Below are 19,112 nucleotides of genomic sequence, written 5' to 3' on the forward strand. Positions count from 1 at the left end.
AATGTTCCAATTCGCGGACTTAACGAAAGTTAATAAAATTTAATATATGGATGAATTTGAAAACGAGTTTTTATAAGACTTTAGCTTTTAATTTTTAAAAATAAACTAGAAAATGTTTGTAACCACCTTAGTGCTTAAATTTTACACAAAAAGTGAAAAACCCTATAATCCAAATATAATTCTAAATAATTTTTAAAAGATTTTAGTTTTAAAATTTCATATAATTTTATACATTTTTTAATTTTAACTTATAATCCAAAAAAACTTATACGAACATTCATACAAATAAATAAATAAATAAATTTCTAATTGTAATTACCAACTATACTGTCTTGTTTTTACTGTTCGAGGTTACTCATTTTGACACCTTTGCGTCATATTTGACATGTGATTACCCATTTTCTTTTTCAAATTACTTAACGAAATCAACTATTATGATACTTTCTAGACGTCAATTTCTATGAAATCGTATCTAAGAAACCCAAGATTGATAATGGCTAAAATTGACATTAAGAAAAGAAAAAAGAGTAAGGCATGTGCTGGACAATCGTAGGTGGGGTAGGTTTTCCGTAAGAGTTGCAACTTTAAAATTTATACAACGAATCTAGTCCCAAAAAATGAAATTACATACAACCAAAAAGGAGCATACAAACACATTTTTATACAAAATATAATAAAATGTGTATTTTAAACATGGTTAAATACATGATATAGCAAGGCACATCCTCCTTTGTTTTATTTATTACAACTTTTTTGCTCTTATCACTTTATATTATATTTTAAAAAATCCATACAAATATAATATAACATTGTATTTTCACTACTTTCATCGATTTGTTCATTTAATAATAAAAAATATATATACAACTTCAATTTAGAATATAATATTTTAATTAAAAATAGATGTTATAATAAATAAATTGTTATTTATTCTTGTACTAACTTTTCTAAATATAAGGATATTAAAATACCCACAAAAAAACATGTACGTTATGTAAGTGTGTACTTATGTGACGATTTAGTGTCATTGATAAGATAGTAAAGACGAATTAATTGTTTAAAAACTCAGAAACAGTTTGTCTTTTGAAGGGTTTGCAGTTTCAGGCTTCTTCTGTCTTGTATGCATCTGCTGCATTTTCTTCCCTATGACAAAATTTCGGAATAAAACCAAAAACTGTTTGTTGGTGATGGTGTTGTTGTTTTCTTGTTCATGAAATCTCAGTCTTGTAGGAAAGAGACAACTCCAAATCCGATTTCATATACACAAACCCTTAAAATACACACCCAAACACCAACAAAATACAAACATGGTTTCTTCTTCTTCCTTTTCTTCTTCTTCCAAAACCTCAATCCTCTTCGCATTTGTTTCTATCCTTCTGTTTCTACCTGTTGTCTTCTCTCTACCCAAAAACGAAACCTCCTTCAGGCCATTGCAAGAGCTAAAGAAGCTAAAAAGAATCAGAAATCATCTCAACAAGATCAACAAGCCTCCAGTCAAGACCATTCACGTAATCTTTTTGGGTTTTATAATTTCTCCGTTTTCTAGTTTCTTGAAACTCAAGTTACAAGTTATGTGTGTTTCTTTTTCCCTAAACAGAGCCCTGATGGAGACTTGATAGACTGTATTCCCTCTCATCATCAACCAGCATTTGATCATCCAAAGCTCAAAGGACAGAATCCATTGGTATATTTTTCATTTTCGATTCGCTTCCTGGTTGTTTCCATGTATATTCAAGTGTTACACGATCTTATAAATGGGTTTTTCATTTTTTACTAAATTGCAGGAACCACCATTAGAGAGGCCGAAGGAGGATGACAAATACTCCATCGATGAAACTATCGAGACCTTTCAGCTATGGAAACAATCCAACGAATCCTGCCCAGAAGGCACTATTCCGATCAGAAGAACTACAGAAACCGATGTTTTACGTGCAACTTCTCTCAAACGATTCGGAAGAAAGATCATAAAGCCTGTCAGGCGCGACACATCCAGCGGTGGTCATGAAGTTCGTACTTATAACTTATAAGAATCGACATATTGTCGTTATATTACCTAATATAAAACATAAGTGGAACTTGTACTAAAAAAATGGTGGTTTATATTGCAGCATGCAGTCGCTTTTGTGAATGGAGATCAATACTATGGAGCTAAAGCGAGTATAAACGTATGGACTCCAGTTGTAACAGATCCATACGAATTCAGTCTTTCACAATTGTGGGTTATCTCTGGTTCATTTGGCAATGATCTGAATACAGTAGAAGCTGGTTGGCAGGTTATTAAACTTTTACTTACCTTATTTACGTAACACTTATATCAAACATTAGTTTAATTTCATAGATATAATGACAAGATATATATGTTGATAATTTTTCAGGTAAGTCCGGAGTTGTATGGAGATGGTTACCCAAGATTTTTCACCTACTGGACAGTAAGTTTTATTGACATTTTTTGAGTGTTTGCTTCAAATAAGAACAAAATGATATATAGTGTTGAGAAAAAGGAAGGTAACTTTGGTTCATTAATTTTAACAGACTGATGCATACCAAACGACTGGATGCTACAACTTATTATGTTCAGGATTTGTTCAAACGAACAACAGGATCGCTATAGGTGCAGCAATCTCACCAAGGTCATCTTACAAGGCTAAACAATTTGATATCGGCATTATGATATGGAAGGTAATTAATGCCAACATGGTTTGAGTTAGATTACTTATATATGATCTTAAAGAAATTGTGTTCTACTAGTTTTGTTTTTACATTCATTTTGTGGGTTTTAAGATACTTAAATCAAACTCCACTTTCAATACCAAAATGGAGTGACTACTAGCTAGATTACTAAAAGATGGAGTAATATTTTTCACCAATTCATTTTTTTGCATGGAAAATGGAGTTACTCTTCATTTGTTTGCACTAAAAATGGAGTTACTTCGAAAATGGGTTATATTTGAAAAAAAAATCACTTGTTTTGCATTATTTTTAATGCAAAAAATGGTGTTATATATGTTGGAGATTTTGGTTTTTCAATTGACCTTCACTAGCTAGGGTTTTGCCTAGATATAACTCCACCGTTTTTGTGGACCAAAACTTCCAAATTAACTGTTTTATTTCTGCTTATAGCACCTACTGAAATTTGCTAATATTAAATTGTAAGATTCTCTTATTTTACTTACCGGAAGTGGTCTCCCATGTGTTGACACAAATGATTAAATTAATCTAACTATTTACTAAAACTCTAAAAGCATTATCAACATAGTACACCTCTTTTTAACTTTTTTTTTTCTTTGTAGATTTTTAAAATCTGTTATCTTTTTATAAAGTTGGTTACATCTTTTTTTTTAATCAAAATATCTTTATAAATACATTTTTCCACAATTAAAGAAAAACCAAGTTATTTATATATAACTATTATCGAAATTATTATATAATCAGAACAAATATTTTATACTATAAAAAAAACATATATTTACAAATTACAACATAAATTTAAATAAATCTTACGTACATATGCATAAAAAGAACTGTTACACATGTATTTACATTAACAGTATATATATCATTGCCAAACATGATATGGAAATTCCGTACACACGTTCTACATTCTTTTGACATGCTCCTTTTGGCAAAGCAAATATAAATAGTTTGTATTTATCTAGATCATTTTAATATATATTATCAGATTAAATATTATCTCTATCTTCATCGGCTATCTTGACATTTTTTATTTTATTATGGAGAATCTGGATTTAGTTTACAGCTCATTATATATATATATATATATATATATATATATATATATATATATATATATATATATATATATATATATATATATATATATATATATATATATATATATATATATATATATATATATATTAGAAAGTATTAAGTTTTTAAATAAGATCGAAACATGTAAATTAACTCCGATATATATCATAGTCATAAGTTAAGATAATTGTTTTCTTTTGTAGGACCCTAAACATGGACACTGGTGGCTGCAATTTGGATCGGGACTGCTGATAGGGTATTGGCCATCGTTCTTGTTTAGTCATCTACAAAGACATGCAAGCATGGTACAATTTGGAGGGGAGATCGTGAACACAAGATCAAATGGATATCACACTTCAACACAAATGGGTAGTGGTCATTTTGCAGATGAAGGGTTTGGGAAAGCTTCATATTTTAGAAATTTGAAGGTGGTTGATTGGGACAATAGTTTGCTTCCATTAACAAACCTTCATCTCTTGGCTGATCATCCGAATTGCTATGATATAAAAGCGGGAAAGAATAATGTTTGGGGGAATTATATTTATTATGGAGGTCCTGGAAGGAATGGAAGGTGTCAATAAAGAAAGTAACTACATGCAATCTCTATGGCCTTTTCTTTCTCATGATTGATTCTTTTCCTATATAGTAATTTGTTGGATAAGTTTTGAAATTTTGTGCCTGCATAAATATCATTTTCTTATATAATAGGTCATAATTCCACCTTCAAGCTCTTGTATATTAGGTGTTACAGAATGGTTTTTATATATTATGGTTTGTCATTGAGTGTTGACCTTTCTTTATTTGTGTATTGCTATTCTATTTTTGATTATGATATATGATGGTAAGCATAATATAGTTCAATGCATATATTGCTATTAATGCATATATTGTAAATGTACAATTATGTTCAAACAAAGATTGACACATATCTTAAAGTTGAAGTTATCTACTTCTGCTCTCTAAAATTTGTTAGTATTGAAAGGAACTTCCACCGATGTAAACCAAATATTGGTGTACCAAACACCTATCTATCATCAATATAATCTTATTGACTTGACAAGTCTTAACTAACATGGTCCCTTAGGGGAGGGGATATGCTAGTAAGTCTACATAGATTAGATAGTATGAAAACTACGTAACATACAACTGCATGTAGTCACATGAATGAACCGCCATTAATTGAAGGGGAGCTCAATGGTAAATATTCTTTAAAATTATATTCATGCTCATGCAATTTAAAATGATGGGACATACGAAAAAGTGTACTTTCGAAAAATATGCAAGAATTTAACTTGAAATAATACTAGTAAAAAGAGAAGAAATTAAACCTCTTCGCTAGGTGCTAGCAATTTACAAAATTGATAACAACAATTTGGGCACGATTCCTTTCATTTGTTATTTATATTATTTATAAGACTTTCTGGTATACTCATCACTAACCATTATAATGGTGGGTGTCAGTCATCACCACTAACTACCACTAAAAATGAGATACCCATCACTACCACTCCACTTCACATTATTAATTTTTTTTAATTCAAAAATACAATAAAATTACATTTATATATGTATTGAATTTTTTTACTAGTTGTTCATTAATTATAAAAATAAAAATACAGTTTCAAACTATATTACTTAATTAACCTATAATTAAAAAAACATTGCATTACTTAAATAACCTATAATTAAAAAAACAAACTAAGTAAAAAAATCTTCGTTCATATTGAGTTTGTAAAAATGCTTTGTGACATCTTCTCAAAAATTGAATCATGTTTCATTGTTATGAATTTCAACAACTTTTGCTAAAAATTCAGTAGTTCCGAGTACGAACTCTTCAATCGGGATGACGACGTCGTACAGATCGTACGTGCATATTGTTCGACCTTGATCTTTAATGATCATATTATGCATTATAATACATGCTTCGACCATTCGTTTAATTCTATCTTTATCCTAGAATCGTGTAGAGTATTTCACAACATGTCATATCTACTTGAGGACTCAAAATGCCCTCTCGATATCCTTTCTCATTGATTCCTGCCTTTTTGTGAATATATTTGTCTTTTCACTTCGAGGAACCGAGTATGCCTTCATAAATGTCGAATAATCAGGGTATATCTTATCACAAAGGTAGTAACAGTATTTGTATTAATGCTCATTCACCATTAACGACATATCAGGTGTCTGTCGGTCCAAATATTGTTGAAAAGAGGAAATTGGCCAAGAACATTAATGTCGTTGTCAGACCCCACATCTCCAAAAAAACGAATGTCACATCCACAAATCCTCAGATACAACAACTTTTAGTATTATAGTTGGCTCACCTATATCACCTCCCGTAAATTGATCGCGCCACGCATTTGGACATTTTTTCCAAGCCACATGCGTACAATCTAGATTACCAAACATACTTGGAAACACATGCCTCTCTTTATTACCCAAATATAATATATCAATATCACATGGAGTAGGTTTACACAAATATTCTTTGTGAAAAAACTCATACAAACATGCACAAAACCAATCTACACAATCAGTTGTGGTCTCTCGGGTACCTTTAAGTACTTGTCGGATGCGTTAAATGTTATACCGTATCCCAAATGCCTAAGTACAGCTGCACATTTTTGTATACTAAAAAAACTCGTTCTTCCTCTAGCATTAGGTTTTGGTTTGAAAAAATCATAGCGGACCTTTAAAGCATTACTAATACATAAAAGTATAACCTTATTTACACGGAAACGATATTCGAACGAGTTCTCATTGTAAAGATAATTATCGGCAAAGTAATCACATACCAGTAACTCGTGTGTGACTTGACGATCACGATTAACAATCACTCTCGAACGTAAAACATTCAACTTTCTTCATCATGAATGTTGTATTACATTGAAGAAGGTCAACATGAATTCACTGTCATCATCCGAGTCAAAATCTTTAAAGAAATCAATGTGATTCCCTATTTAAAGGATGAGAATGTAAATTTTGATGAAAAGTGAGGGTTTTATTGTGTTTATATAAGTATTAAGTTTGTAAAAAAATTTTAAAAAAAAATACAAAATATGATCGTTGAATGGTTGAATCCGAGCCTCGAAATTGCATTTGTCATCCGTCTCCGTTATAGCCACAACCACGACGCACGACGACACACCGGGACAGTGTGCACGATCGTGGTTCGTCTCCACGTACACCATAGACCGTTTCGTGCTTTGTATACTATTTGGCCTAAGGTCATCTCACTCCATATAATACAAAAGTGGTATTCACTAACACAGCAATACAAAAGTATATATATATATATATATATATATATATATATATATATATATATATATATATATATATATATATATATATATATATATAATTTAATAAAAATTTAAAAATAATTTAATAAAATAAAAATGTAATATATATAATGTAATAATATAATATAATCTAAAATAATTAATTATGGGAATTACAAGCCTATGTGGCTTCACAAAGGACGTTACAATTATTGAAAGTGTGTTCAATTGGTAGTTGTAATACATGACATAAGTATATAACCAAATCACCTTAAAATATATATTTTAAAGGTATTTGCAATCCCATAAAAGAGCTTCACAAGTCCATCAATTACGTGTCTAGTAAAATATGTCATTAATTTTTGGAAAGAGTTAACATATTATAATACTCTTATGACAACTATGAAAACCTAACTTTGGGAAAAGTGACTGAATCCAATACATATAATGATATAATATCTCTACCTATTCAAAAAATTGGACTACTTAAAACACAGTCAACCCAACACAGTTAATGGAGATAAGACAAGCATACTTCTAAACCCAACCCATCTTGACTCTCGAGCATTCAAAAAATAATCAACCAGAGAGGGATAATTCCAAGATCTTATTTTGTCTTCATTAATTTGTACATACAATTTAAATAAAGTCAATGGTAATATCAAGATTCAAGAGTATCTAACCAAGTGATCAATGGGTTCTATAGGTGCTCTTTCTGGTAGTCAACAAATACTTACAAAACAGAAGCTAATTAAGTGCTATAACATACATATTCTAGCTTTTAATTTATATATAGTTATTATAGAGTAACAGTTGGAGCAAGAAATTGTTTTTGTACATTGAATTGTATATCTTCTATTAAGTTAAATCTATCAGTTAACTAACTAGCAGCAATAATAACGATTTATGTATTGAACAAGGAGAATATATTCTTGATGGTCATCTTGCGCGTAAGTAGTAAAAGTTTGAAAGAACATGCATTGTGAACATGTAGAGTGACAGAGTCAGGATCAAAGTAAATAGGTATCCTAATTTTATATTTAGGGTAACCAAATTTTTTTTCCAGTGTACTTGAGTTTCCCCGATTCGGTTTTAAACCCAAACCTAAATTGAATCCTTAGCTTACCTCAAGTGTTGTTATATAAAATGAAGTTGAAGTATATTTTGATACTTGAATCGATGTGAGATTCAAAGTAGATATCAAATGAAGTATTAGGATAACAGGTTTATATAATAGACAAAAATGGTTGAGTTTACATGTATTTGGCGATGTGTGATAGAATAGCTGAGAAATTAAAAAAAAAAAAAATAGACAAATGATATGTAAGGAGCAACAATTAAACCTGAGAGCTTTACTTCAATAAGTCAGCACCTTAACCAATAGGTCTATTATTTGTTTATGGTTATAACTAGGTGAATCCCCGCACGTTGCGCGAGAATAGAATTATATAGTTAAAATAATAACTTTTACAAAATTATTATTTAATATTTCTATTTTGAAACAAAATGTTAGTAGTAAAGTAAACATATAGTTAACATATTAGCTTTTATTAAACATTATAGTTTAATTTTTAAGTTATTGTGATATATACAATTATTTGATAATTTTATAAACCGTTTAAAATTGTGTAAATTATATATCAAATGAATGATAATATAACAGGTAACAAAACGTATAAATAAAAATATGAACTGCAACTTTTAGTAACATAAAAATAGAAAAACATCTATTATAACATTTATATTAAAAAGATATATATACAACGAATAAAAAAAATATGAAAAATAAACACTATACTTTTAATAACATAAAAATACTAAAACATCTATTATAACATTTATATTAACTCTTCATATTTAATTCATAAATCTCTTCAAATACATTAATGTATTTAATGAACAATACTTTACAACATTATAAAAGAACGGAAAATAAAAAGTTATTAGTGATAACTAATTAATAATCATAAATTAAAAAACTCTTGAGTTGTAACTAATAAATATACATAAATTAGAAAAGTCTTGAGTTGTAGTGTGAGTTGAACTGAATGCGGTACTTGGAAATGTATTATTATTATTATTATTATTATTATTATTATTATTATTATTATTATTATTATTATTATTATTATTATTATTATTATTATTCTAAATAATTGGTTTTGATGCATCATTTTAACTTCTTCAATTATTAAACATAAAGATATTTAATTATAAATTTATAACATACATAGGTGCATATACATGTTAAACAAATCACATTATATATATATATATATATATATATATATATATATATATATATATATATATTCGTAAATGTCATATGTAATTCTTGTTGTAGTAATATGGATAAATTAGTTTTATATGAAGAACATATCATAATAAGTCTATCATAATTACATATCAAATGTTCAAAATTATATTATCTTTTAAATATGTTGTATAGAATAACCCAACAAAAAAATGATAGAAAATAAACATAATCTAAATAGAAAAACTACAATCAAATAAATAAGAGCATTTGGTGGTTGAATATATAAATAAAGATTTTACATAAACATACATTTAAATCAAAAGAAAAAACTAAGATTCGCCAACTTTGCTCAAACAAAAAAAACCTATATCCATTTTATGACTCTTCTTTCTTCATTCAACACCATTCAGTCATAGAAACTTGATGACAATTCTTCATTAACTTGCAATCAAAATATTTTTCTTGAAAAAGAAGAAGCAGAAAGATATTCCAAGCAAAACATTGATGTTTAGAGAGTTACATTCAAGATTAAGTAATACACACAAATCATATATAAAGATTAAATGAGAAACTGAATATAAAGAAAGAATAGAAATGATTCATTTGTTTTGGTTGAAAGAAAAAAGCATATTATAATTACCATCGATTCGACATAACTCATTTCTTCAAATCATTATATTTGGATTGTGAATGCTTCAACTATATGAAAACTTTTTAATCACAATATCTTCAAATCCTTCTTACATGTAAGATTTTATATAACACAAAAGACATAAAAGATTAGCCTTTTTATAATAAACTTCTCACTAAATGCTAATTAAACATAATATAAGCTATAAAACTTTTGAGTGTTAAATCATAATTAAGAAAATTTTTGAGTTGCATTAGTTAAAAAAGGGGGTTTCCAATGAATGTGGTTTGAGAAAGTTAAAAAATGTGGTTTCAAATGCATGAGATTTAAGAAAAAATGTTAGTTTTATAAGTATGTATGATTTTAAGGGATGCGTATATATACAAATATTACACTACTGAAATTTTTTGAGGGGTATCTTGGGCTACCCCGGGATCCCCTTGGATCCGCCTCTGAACATGTCAACATTTAATTGTTCAAGATAATCAATATGAGTATCTGATTGCTTTTGTACCTGATAGTCGCTATTATACCCAAACATATGCGGTTTTTAAGTTGAAATTGAATAGTTGACAATTTTAAGGCGGTAGTTAGATTCCTAACTTTATATAAAGAAGTTTTGATGTAATTGTAAACATCAATCTGAAATTCATAATAAACCTCTTTAGTTCGCTTGTGAATGTAACACAATTACACTAATCGTGTAAGCCATGTAAATCATATGATATGTGTTTTTTTATTGGCATCTTACACTTGTGTGTATATTGATTGAAAACCTAACAATTGTATCAAGGAAACCGGATTGTGATTTTTTTGATTGATGGTACTTTTTTTCTAATGCTCTCTTATATATTCACGTATAACTTTATTATTTTAATTTTTTTTACATATTCGTTTTCATAAATGTAATGTCTCAAACATATAAAAGATCATTTTTTTTTACAATATATTAAAAAAAACTAAATTGTAAAAGGCTTTGTAAAAAAAAAAGGTTTGGCAAAAAGCTGTCAAAAATATAATTTAAAAAATAAAGTTATAAAGAAATAACTTTCAAGAAAAAAAAAAGTAAACTTTAAAAAAAAAAAAAAAAAAAAAAAAAAGACATTTAAAATAGGGATTTAGTTTTTTGACTAAAAAACGAATAGGGACCGGTTAGAATCAAATACATATATTTAATACGGTTCTCGGTTCTTCCAATTCATCACATTCAGTTTTCAGTTATTTCGGTTCCAGTTCGGTTGTGAAATTGAACACATTCCAAATTTTGAAATAGTCGTAACAAATCATTGTTTATTACCCTTGACGTAATAAAATATATAATCTAGGGTTCTATAGACATTTGAAATTACTTGTCGACAAATTTGGATTTAAACTATTTTTACTTATATGTACAAATATCCTTTTATGTTACTTTCCCTTTTGGCTTATTAGCTAGTTTTTAGCAATCTTAATAGCTATCTTATCGGGTAAGATTTAGCTTCTCAACTATTTTGTTCGTACACCTTTCCTTGATAAATAAAACCCTAACTGTTTTTTAGTATTAATCTTTGCATCAAACTTGGGCTCAAAATTTTCCAATACTGCTGTAATCAGCATATCTACACTAAAAACAATTCGATCAAAGAAAACAAATTGGATACAAAAATGTAATACAAAAGTCACTCAATATACTCATGTCACAAACTTTTTGCAATTAACAAGCTCTAAAAAAATGTTACCTTTAATGTGATGATAATACAAGATTTTGCAAGATGTGGTCAATGAAAACCACTAAATCTTCAGGATTACAAACTACAATATCCAACAATTTACAAATCCCCACATCCACCAAATCTTCCACTAAAACTTTCTTCCATGCACATTGATCATTTATAAAATCATATGTTCTTTCCAACTGACAACATAGTTCCAAGAACACAGGGTCCTTCAAAACACTTCTGAAATCCAATGTGATGTTATGATTTTCAGATAAGCATGTGAAGTTCATCTTTATGGCAATATCTTTTGCAGACTCAAGGTTGAAGATTAAATGTTTAGCTTTTACAGAAGAACACCATTTTACATCATCACTTATTTTATCAAGATGACAAAGCTGAACAATGTTTGCAAAGGAAAAACGTAACATAAAGCTGAAAAAATCATAGAAATTCATGCCTGCATTAAAAAAACAAAAAGAAAAAGAAAATGACATTGTAACTTAACTTATATAAGAATGCATGATTTTTATTATCACTAAAATAACTTCCTACCTGTATTAGCTGCAAGATTTCGTTGACAAAGTCCTTCAAAATCATCACACATGTCTTTGATATCTTCAATATACTCTGTAGCTTCTTTGTAATCTTTCAAAAGAAGATCCCACTAAAAGTACAATAACAAGTGAACGATAAAAACAATTTATAAATTGTTTTCGGTTTATTTGGTTGTTAGTTACTTACCACCCAAGAAAGGTTATATCCATTGAACCAATTATGGTTTATTGATATTGTATCTTCCTATAATCAATACATTTAGCACAGATATAACAAAAAATCTATCACATAACACAAATACATGTGCATTTGTATCATACCAGATTATGAACTTGATGATACCATCCACTAGGAACAAATATTATTTCATTTTGATCTTGTGTGCATTCCAACCATGTTGTCTGCACATATCACACACACACACACACAACTAAATTAATGAAAGTAAAAGGTAGGATTAATATTTAATAGATATTGAAAGAAAAGTTACCTTCTTGAAATTGGGAAATATTGTTTCGTTAACTTCTTCAAAGATGTCATAAACAGTGTTTTTCATGTTTCTGGATATGTGTAAAGAACAATAAGAGTTCACAATACTCTTTACATTATCTTCTTTTAAGAAAATCTAGTTATACCTATCAAAAGCAAGGTGGTGTTGATTTGGAGACAGAAAATACCACTGCTTCTTGCCACATACGTTAGCTGACCAACTATATGACCTAAAAACATCAGCATGGAATGGTGTCCATGTTCCTGAATATACAAAAAAGTTAAAAGTAAAATAAAAATTGGTGATCATGTTCATATCAAGAAGTAGAATAAGAAAAGTGTTGTAACCTTTTGCACCCATGTACACAAAACGATAATCAGAGCAGCTTATGTTATCTTTCTTTTGATATGTATCAGGGTTTTCATGCATTTGATAGTGGTCAAGATACAGATTCAGCCAATCATCATGAAAAAACAATGGAGTTGTGTATGCTTTATACTCTGGGTACTCCTACAATCTTGATTGTAAATTAGATAAGCATATGAAACAATGAAAATGGTAGTTCGTAGTTTAGATGGTGCTAAATGAGCTATGTTGAAGTGATGAACACACCTTTACAAAGTGCCAATCCTTCAAATACAGTAGGGTTTTGCCATTTAACTTGTTGGTTGAAGGATTGTCATGTTCTACTGAAGAAAAGTCAACCCAATTAGCAATAAAATCAGATACTGACATGTCAAACCTCTTCTGCTCTGTAAATTCTCTGCTACCACAGTCGGCAACCTAAGGATTACAATGTGAAATCCAAAAATTTAGGGATTAGGATTTAGGAATCCGATTTGGAGAAAAGTCAATCTAAGTTTTGAATAAATGAGCAACAATTCCGAACATTCAATTTCCATTCTCCCACGAACAGCAGAATAATTGTTACAAGTTAATTGTAGTAGTTGAAAACTTGAAATGATTGATTGTTAAACAATGGAAAGCGAAACATTTCATATTAGAGAATTTAATCTTATGATCGGGGAGAAATTAACGCACCTGTACTTTGGAATTACCGAAAGTTGAAGAGATAAACTGGAGATTAGGTCTTCCATCATCAAAAACCCAATCTTTACAAGCTCTCCAATCGTCCATGAGTCCCGTAATAACAAGGGGTTCGTTCTTCGATAAGTATTTCTCCACAAAATTATTGTAACTCAGTTCATTACCATTTACCTTATCAACAGTCCCTACAATATTCAGACCCATGATTTTTTATCAGATGCGTTTCATACCCACGAACAGCTGCTGAACATGGTCGAAGAGGTTAGAAAGCGTGCTTGGAGGTAGTTTGGGAACTGGGATTGTTTTGGAAATAGAAAATGGGGATATTTGGACGAGGTTAAATAACTTACTCACTAAACACGCAAATATCATAGGGAAAATGACTTATAAGGGTAATAATTTTTTATAAACGTTCAAAAAACAACATCAATGATCTCTTTAAAAAACACGATCAAACTAAAGAATTTATTTAAAAAACACCTACCAAGTATATTTTTTGTTCAAATCCCACCTAGTGGCAACCTACAGCTGTAGGTTAAATGAAAAAAATGACCCGATAAAATTAATTAACAGAAAATAAGTAATGTCATGGAATACTTTTATTCTTATGTGGATTATGGGTTAAAAATGTCACAGGCTATTTCAACATCTATTAACGGGAGGGAGTGAAGCAACTAGGGTTAGTTTTTAGGTTCGATCGCTCAACAACCCTCTATGAATTTGAACCTTCTGTGAAATTGATTTACAGGGCCTTGGTCACATCGATTCCTCCTCAGCCTTGGTGACATCGATTTTTCCAGCAAGAAGGTGCCCCTGTTTGATGCATTTTCTGCAATTATGACCAAACTGCCCCTTGTTGTTGGTTTTGCTACAATTATGACCAAAATGCCCCTATTTGTTGGTTTTGCTGCAATAAATGATAGTAGATTGCTTTTGCTGCAATTATATCCAAGAATTTAATTGATTATCAAACTATCCCATTTTGTAAACAATTTCTAAAGGATAATATAACATTGATTAACATATCACATATTAACAATGCAATTACAAAATCTTTCCAAAACCATCCCATTTTATGAAATAGTGAGAAATAGAAGTTGGAGAATAGTCAAGGCATAATATGTGCAAATTAACTCTTTGACATTAGTTGTCATCGTATGGTTTTCATAACATTAAAAAAAATAAGACATAAGTAAGGTTTTAACTTCATATAGTAACATCATATTTCTTTTTTCGTTTTTTCACTTGAAAATAGTATAATTACCTTATATTAATATTGGTTGAGGGACTAACTTTACTCTCTTGTCATTGCTGGAAAAGGAAGAATAATTTGGGGGTATTTGATGCACTTTGTGGATGTGGGTTTGGAATTGATAAGGCTGTGGGTACCCGTTATAACCATTTCTTGACAGCAAAAGTATTATGATGAGTAAGTTAGCTATCACCTAATGGCTCACCTAGTAATACTAGTGGGCAGATGTAAGTGTGTTCTAATGCAATATAAGTGTCTGACCCTGTTGACCAATATACCCCTGTATCTTAGAGATGTTGAAAGTTAGAATGTCATTAATCCAACTACAGGCCTGTTTCTTTTTATGTCTGAAAATGTGTCTGTGTCTGTGTTGATAAAGTGTTGCATATAAACATGACAGTTCTACCCTTCATAGTTTTGTCCCTTGGACTTTAATTGTAAGTGGAATCAGTCATTCCATTTCAGTTGCACCTTTCTTACATAAAGATTGGTTCCATAACTACAAATTTCCAAAATAAATACTTATACACATTCCATTTCAAAAATATTACTTTATTACATCATATGAAAATTAACACATAAGTACATTTCCATTCCCCTGTTAACAGTTCGAAAACAGTTTATGGACCATTTTGCCCCTTCATTATTATGGCTTGATGATAGTTTATGGACCATTTTACCCCTGCTGTTACATGAACAATATAACTAAAGATTTATACTTTTACATCCCTTTATACCATTATACTATCAAAGCTCTAAAGTCTAATCTACCCTCTAATATGGTCCCATTATCATCCTCTGGAGTGTTGTGATTTTTGCCAAACACCGAATCAGAAATTGAACCTAAAAGAACATATTAACTGAAAGTGAAAAGGAATACAACTGTAGAGTAGAAAGTAATGATGAAAATCGTTTAATTGTTGTAATGTGAAATTGGAAGTTCTCTAAACGAAGTCTAATAGAAATTGAGGAGTCGCAGTCGTCTTTTGCCCAGAGTCGCTAAATTCTGTAACGTCCCAAAATTCAAGACCAAAAATTTCTTTTTATAAAACATTACTTAAAACATAATTATCAATCCATAACATAATCAGAGTATTAATTTCCAAAACATATGTTCATTATCAGAGTAAAACATTCCCAGGCTGTCTAATCTATGGTTTGTGCCATGCGATCACCCCGAGCTCTTCCCTCCGCTACCGGAAGTACCTGAAACCATAACTGAAAACCATAAGCAAAAAAGCTTAGTGAGTTCCCCAACCTACCGCATACCATGCATAACCACATACTGCACATATTGGGCCACGCCCACTATTTTGGGTCTCGCCCCCTACCACAGGCCTCGCCCGCTACAATGTCCCCGCCGCTCCAGGCCTCGCCTGGCTTCAATCCCCGTTCGGATACAGATCTTTTCACTTAGGCCTCACCTGTCATTGGGCCTCGCCCGCTAGCATATACTAACATATAAGCATATCACAACACATAAACCAACATGTACTAATAAATCATGTCCTGAGGCCTCGGCTATCTTGGGCCTCGCCCTTGTCCTGCTACTGATGAGTCATGGAACCCCTTCTATGCTCCTACTGATAGTGAGATACGGGACCAACCCACACTCACTCTTTCCCTAACTTGGGCCTCGCCCCTGATCTGCTGTTAATGAGATGTGGAACTCCATCCACACTCTACTATTGGTAAGATACGAGACCTCGCTCACACTCACCTCCCTACCAGGCATATACATGTATCACACAGACAACAAGTATAAACTATCATATCAACCATTCCTTGGGCACCCGCCCGCTATCATTGGACCTTGTCCTGAATATCATACTAGCATATTGTGCCTAGGGCTAACCCCCGCTTCTTCTACTCATAACTACATGGGCCGACATTGTGGCCTTAGACCCATTCACACAAAGAGTAACTCACCTGCACTTGCTGAACTTGCTGATACGCCTCTAGCTGTTTCCCAACAACTCTCTGAACTGCAGCTCCACTAGCTCCCCGAGCTACCAATATTAATATAACACTTAGTCTAACTGTCCTCCGAAAGTTAACTAAGTCAACTCTAGTCAAAGTCAAAGTCTTAGTCAAGGTCAACCTTCCAGGTCAACCCTACTCACCGAGTCTGCCTACTGACTCGCCAAGTTCACACGCTCAGAGTCCTTCCATTCGCGACTAGACTCGCCGAGTCAGACCATGACTCGCCGAGTCCACCGATTTCCGAGTCCTGTCCTGTCCAACTCACTGAGTCTCCACCTGACTCACTGATTCGAGTCTTACCTCGAAGGGTTCGGGGTTTCGCGACGTGACTCGCTGAGTCCAAGAACAGACTCGCTAAGTCCAAGGCAAACTTCAACAGACTCGCTGAGTTGCTCATCCAACTCATCGAGTTCCTCCTAATCTTCACGCTACTCGTCGAGTCCACTCGAAGGACTCGCCGAGTCTATTCAGTCTTTCATACATTCATAAGCTTTTTGGGTCATGCAGGGACTCCAAACTGTAGATCCATTCTTCCAAGGCATATTCCTCACGTAAAGTTGCAAACTTTATGTGTAGCTAAGGAGATCTAGACTAAACACACCACAAACTAGGGTTTAAGATAACCATGCATCACCTACACTCTCAAGGCTGATACTTTATGACTCTCTGGGCCAAGACACAACTGGAACTTAAGGGATTCGGCATGGGGACATCCAAACCCGAAATGTATCATACTTGGTCCAAAATCTCATAAAGAGGGACATGAAATGATCCAACAATTAACAAGGCAAGGAAGGAACTTGATTACCAAAATGAGCAGCTAAAGAGATGAATCTTCTAAATCCAAAACCTTCCTCTTAAACCTTCAACCCCTTCTTCTCCTTCTAGGCTTCAAGAACACTCCAACTCTTCAACAATGGCTCACACACTCAAAGAGAGCACTAGGGTTTCGTGGAATAGCTTCTGGACAATGGGGGCTACAAATGAGGCTGATAGAAGGAGAATGAGATGCTTAAATAGGGTACAAGTCCCGAAATTAGGGCTTTCTCAACCCAGACCAGACTCGCCGAGTCAGTCTCCCCGACTCGTCGAGTTAGTTACTTAAACCGCGACACGAATCACGCTTTGACTCGTCGAGTTCCTCCCTGGACTCGATGAGTTGACCCTTTGACTTAGGGTTTTCTTTACTTACTTGGCCTTTCTGATATTGGGTGTTACAACTCTCCCCCACTTAAACTAAACTTCATCCTCGAAGTTCACTATGGCCAACTGACCTAAGATCTGCCTCCAATTCTCTGTCCGGCAAAACCTAACACCCGCTGGCTACCTCTGTCGGTCTTCCGCCCAGTCACTCTGAGTATCATTTACTTCTTACGGATAATATTCTCAGGTTTACCCTAGCACTGACCCTCCTGGAACACAACTTACTCGACTGAAAATCCTCCTGGTACTCCCCGAGTACTCATGCTGGACCTCGTAGGGGTTCACTCCTCTTTTCCTTGTGTTTTCTGGCCTTCTCAAAGAAATGTCCCATAACCAACTATTTCCTTTGTCACTTTGAAGGTCCTATCCTTTACCAAATCCATTACTCCCCCTACCTCCAGTACGGGTTATTACCGCCAGTGTCCACTGGGTATTTCTCTCTACTATAATTTGGTGCCGAGAACCCCACGATCAACTAACTAAATTCCACCATAGACTGCTTACCAACACTGCTACTGATTGAAAATTTTTGCTGTTACTTATCTGCCTTCCGGATGAACCGAGACCACCCTGGTCCCTACTGATCTATCAATATCTGGATTATCGGCTCCCACCGGTCGCTATCCCCAATACCAACTCCTAGTCGCTCCTAGCGACTTTCGAAGAAACTTAAGCTATCTAATACTGCCTTCTCTACTCTGCCACTCTAGCGCTACAAGTCCTGGGATCCTCGATCCCCTAAATTGACCCTAAGGTCCTTACCTGGTCCTACCTGTGCTACTAACACTCACAGGCCTCGCCCACGGGTCTCACCCGACTATAACCTCAAGTGCTCCATTCCTCTAGTCTCACTCGCCTAACAACTCTCGCACGAGCCTCGCCCACGGGTCTCACCCAACCATACTACTGAGCAACCCTGCTCTTAGGTCTCACCTATATTGC

The 19,112-nt window shown here is 32.4% G+C and overlaps 2 protein-coding genes across 3 annotated transcripts; one reads left to right on the top strand and one right to left on the bottom strand.

Annotated features, from left to right (window-relative positions):
* The first annotated feature begins 1,052 nt into the window (after positions 1 to 1,052).
* LOC145042494 (protein neprosin-like) lies at positions 1,053 to 4,554 on the top strand. The gene is made up of 7 exons (XM_078990936.1): positions 1,053 to 1,508; positions 1,598 to 1,684; positions 1,785 to 2,006; positions 2,109 to 2,273; positions 2,376 to 2,429; positions 2,533 to 2,679; positions 3,975 to 4,554. Exons 1-7 carry the CDS (start codon positions 1,308 to 1,310, stop codon positions 4,350 to 4,352), a joined length of 1,254 nt encoding a protein of 417 aa, XP_078847062.1. The 5' UTR covers positions 1,053 to 1,307; the 3' UTR covers positions 4,353 to 4,554.
* A 7,060-nt stretch (positions 4,555 to 11,614) lies between these two features.
* LOC145042495 (2-oxoglutarate (2OG) and Fe(II)-dependent oxygenase superfamily protein) lies at positions 11,615 to 14,094 on the bottom strand. Of its 2 annotated transcripts, XM_078990938.1 has the most exons (9): positions 13,727 to 14,089; positions 13,298 to 13,468; positions 13,033 to 13,195; positions 12,831 to 12,948; positions 12,686 to 12,755; positions 12,516 to 12,596; positions 12,382 to 12,438; positions 12,193 to 12,304; positions 11,615 to 12,097 (listed from the first exon to the last, which is right to left on the bottom strand). In XM_078990938.1, exons 1-9 carry the CDS (start codon positions 13,934 to 13,936, stop codon positions 11,664 to 11,666), a joined length of 1,416 nt encoding a protein of 471 aa, XP_078847064.1. In that variant the 5' UTR covers positions 13,937 to 14,089; the 3' UTR covers positions 11,615 to 11,663. The 2 variants fall into 2 exon arrangements, with proteins under 2 accessions (XP_078847064.1, XP_078847063.1); XM_078990937.1 differs by having other exon boundaries at positions 12,831 to 13,195; positions 13,727 to 14,094.
* Between the last annotated feature and the right edge of the window lie 5,018 nt (positions 14,095 to 19,112).

The sequence above is a fragment of the Lactuca saligna genome, chromosome 4 (genome assembly GCF_052625555.1).
Source record: "Lactuca saligna cultivar CGN05327 chromosome 4, ASM5262555v1, whole genome shotgun sequence".
NCBI lineage: Eukaryota > Viridiplantae > Streptophyta > Magnoliopsida > Asterales > Asteraceae > Lactuca > Lactuca saligna.

Bases quoted from the DNA above. Each gene is read 5' to 3' on its own strand.
- LOC145042494 (XM_078990936.1), top strand. From the start codon at position 1,308: ATGGTTTCTTCTTCTTCCTTTTCTTCTTCTTCCAAAACCTCAATCCTC. The intron at 2,430-2,532 runs GTAAGTTTTATT...TAATTTTAACAG, and splicing joins GATTTTTCACCTACTGGACA to ACTGATGCATACCAAACGAC. The intron at 2,680-3,974 runs GTAATTAATGCC...TTTCTTTTGTAG, and splicing joins TCGGCATTATGATATGGAAG to GACCCTAAACATGGACACTG.
- LOC145042495 (XM_078990937.1), bottom strand. From the start codon at position 13,936: ATGGGTCTGAATATTGTAGGGACTGTTGATAAGGTAAATGGTAATGAA. The intron at 13,196-13,297 runs GTGTGTTCATCA...TCAAGATTGTAG, and splicing joins AGGATTGGCACTTTGTAAAG to GAGTACCCAGAGTATAAAGC. The intron at 12,756-12,830 runs GTATAACTAGAT...ACACATATCCAG, and splicing joins CACCACCTTGCTTTTGATAG to AAACATGAAAAACACTGTTT.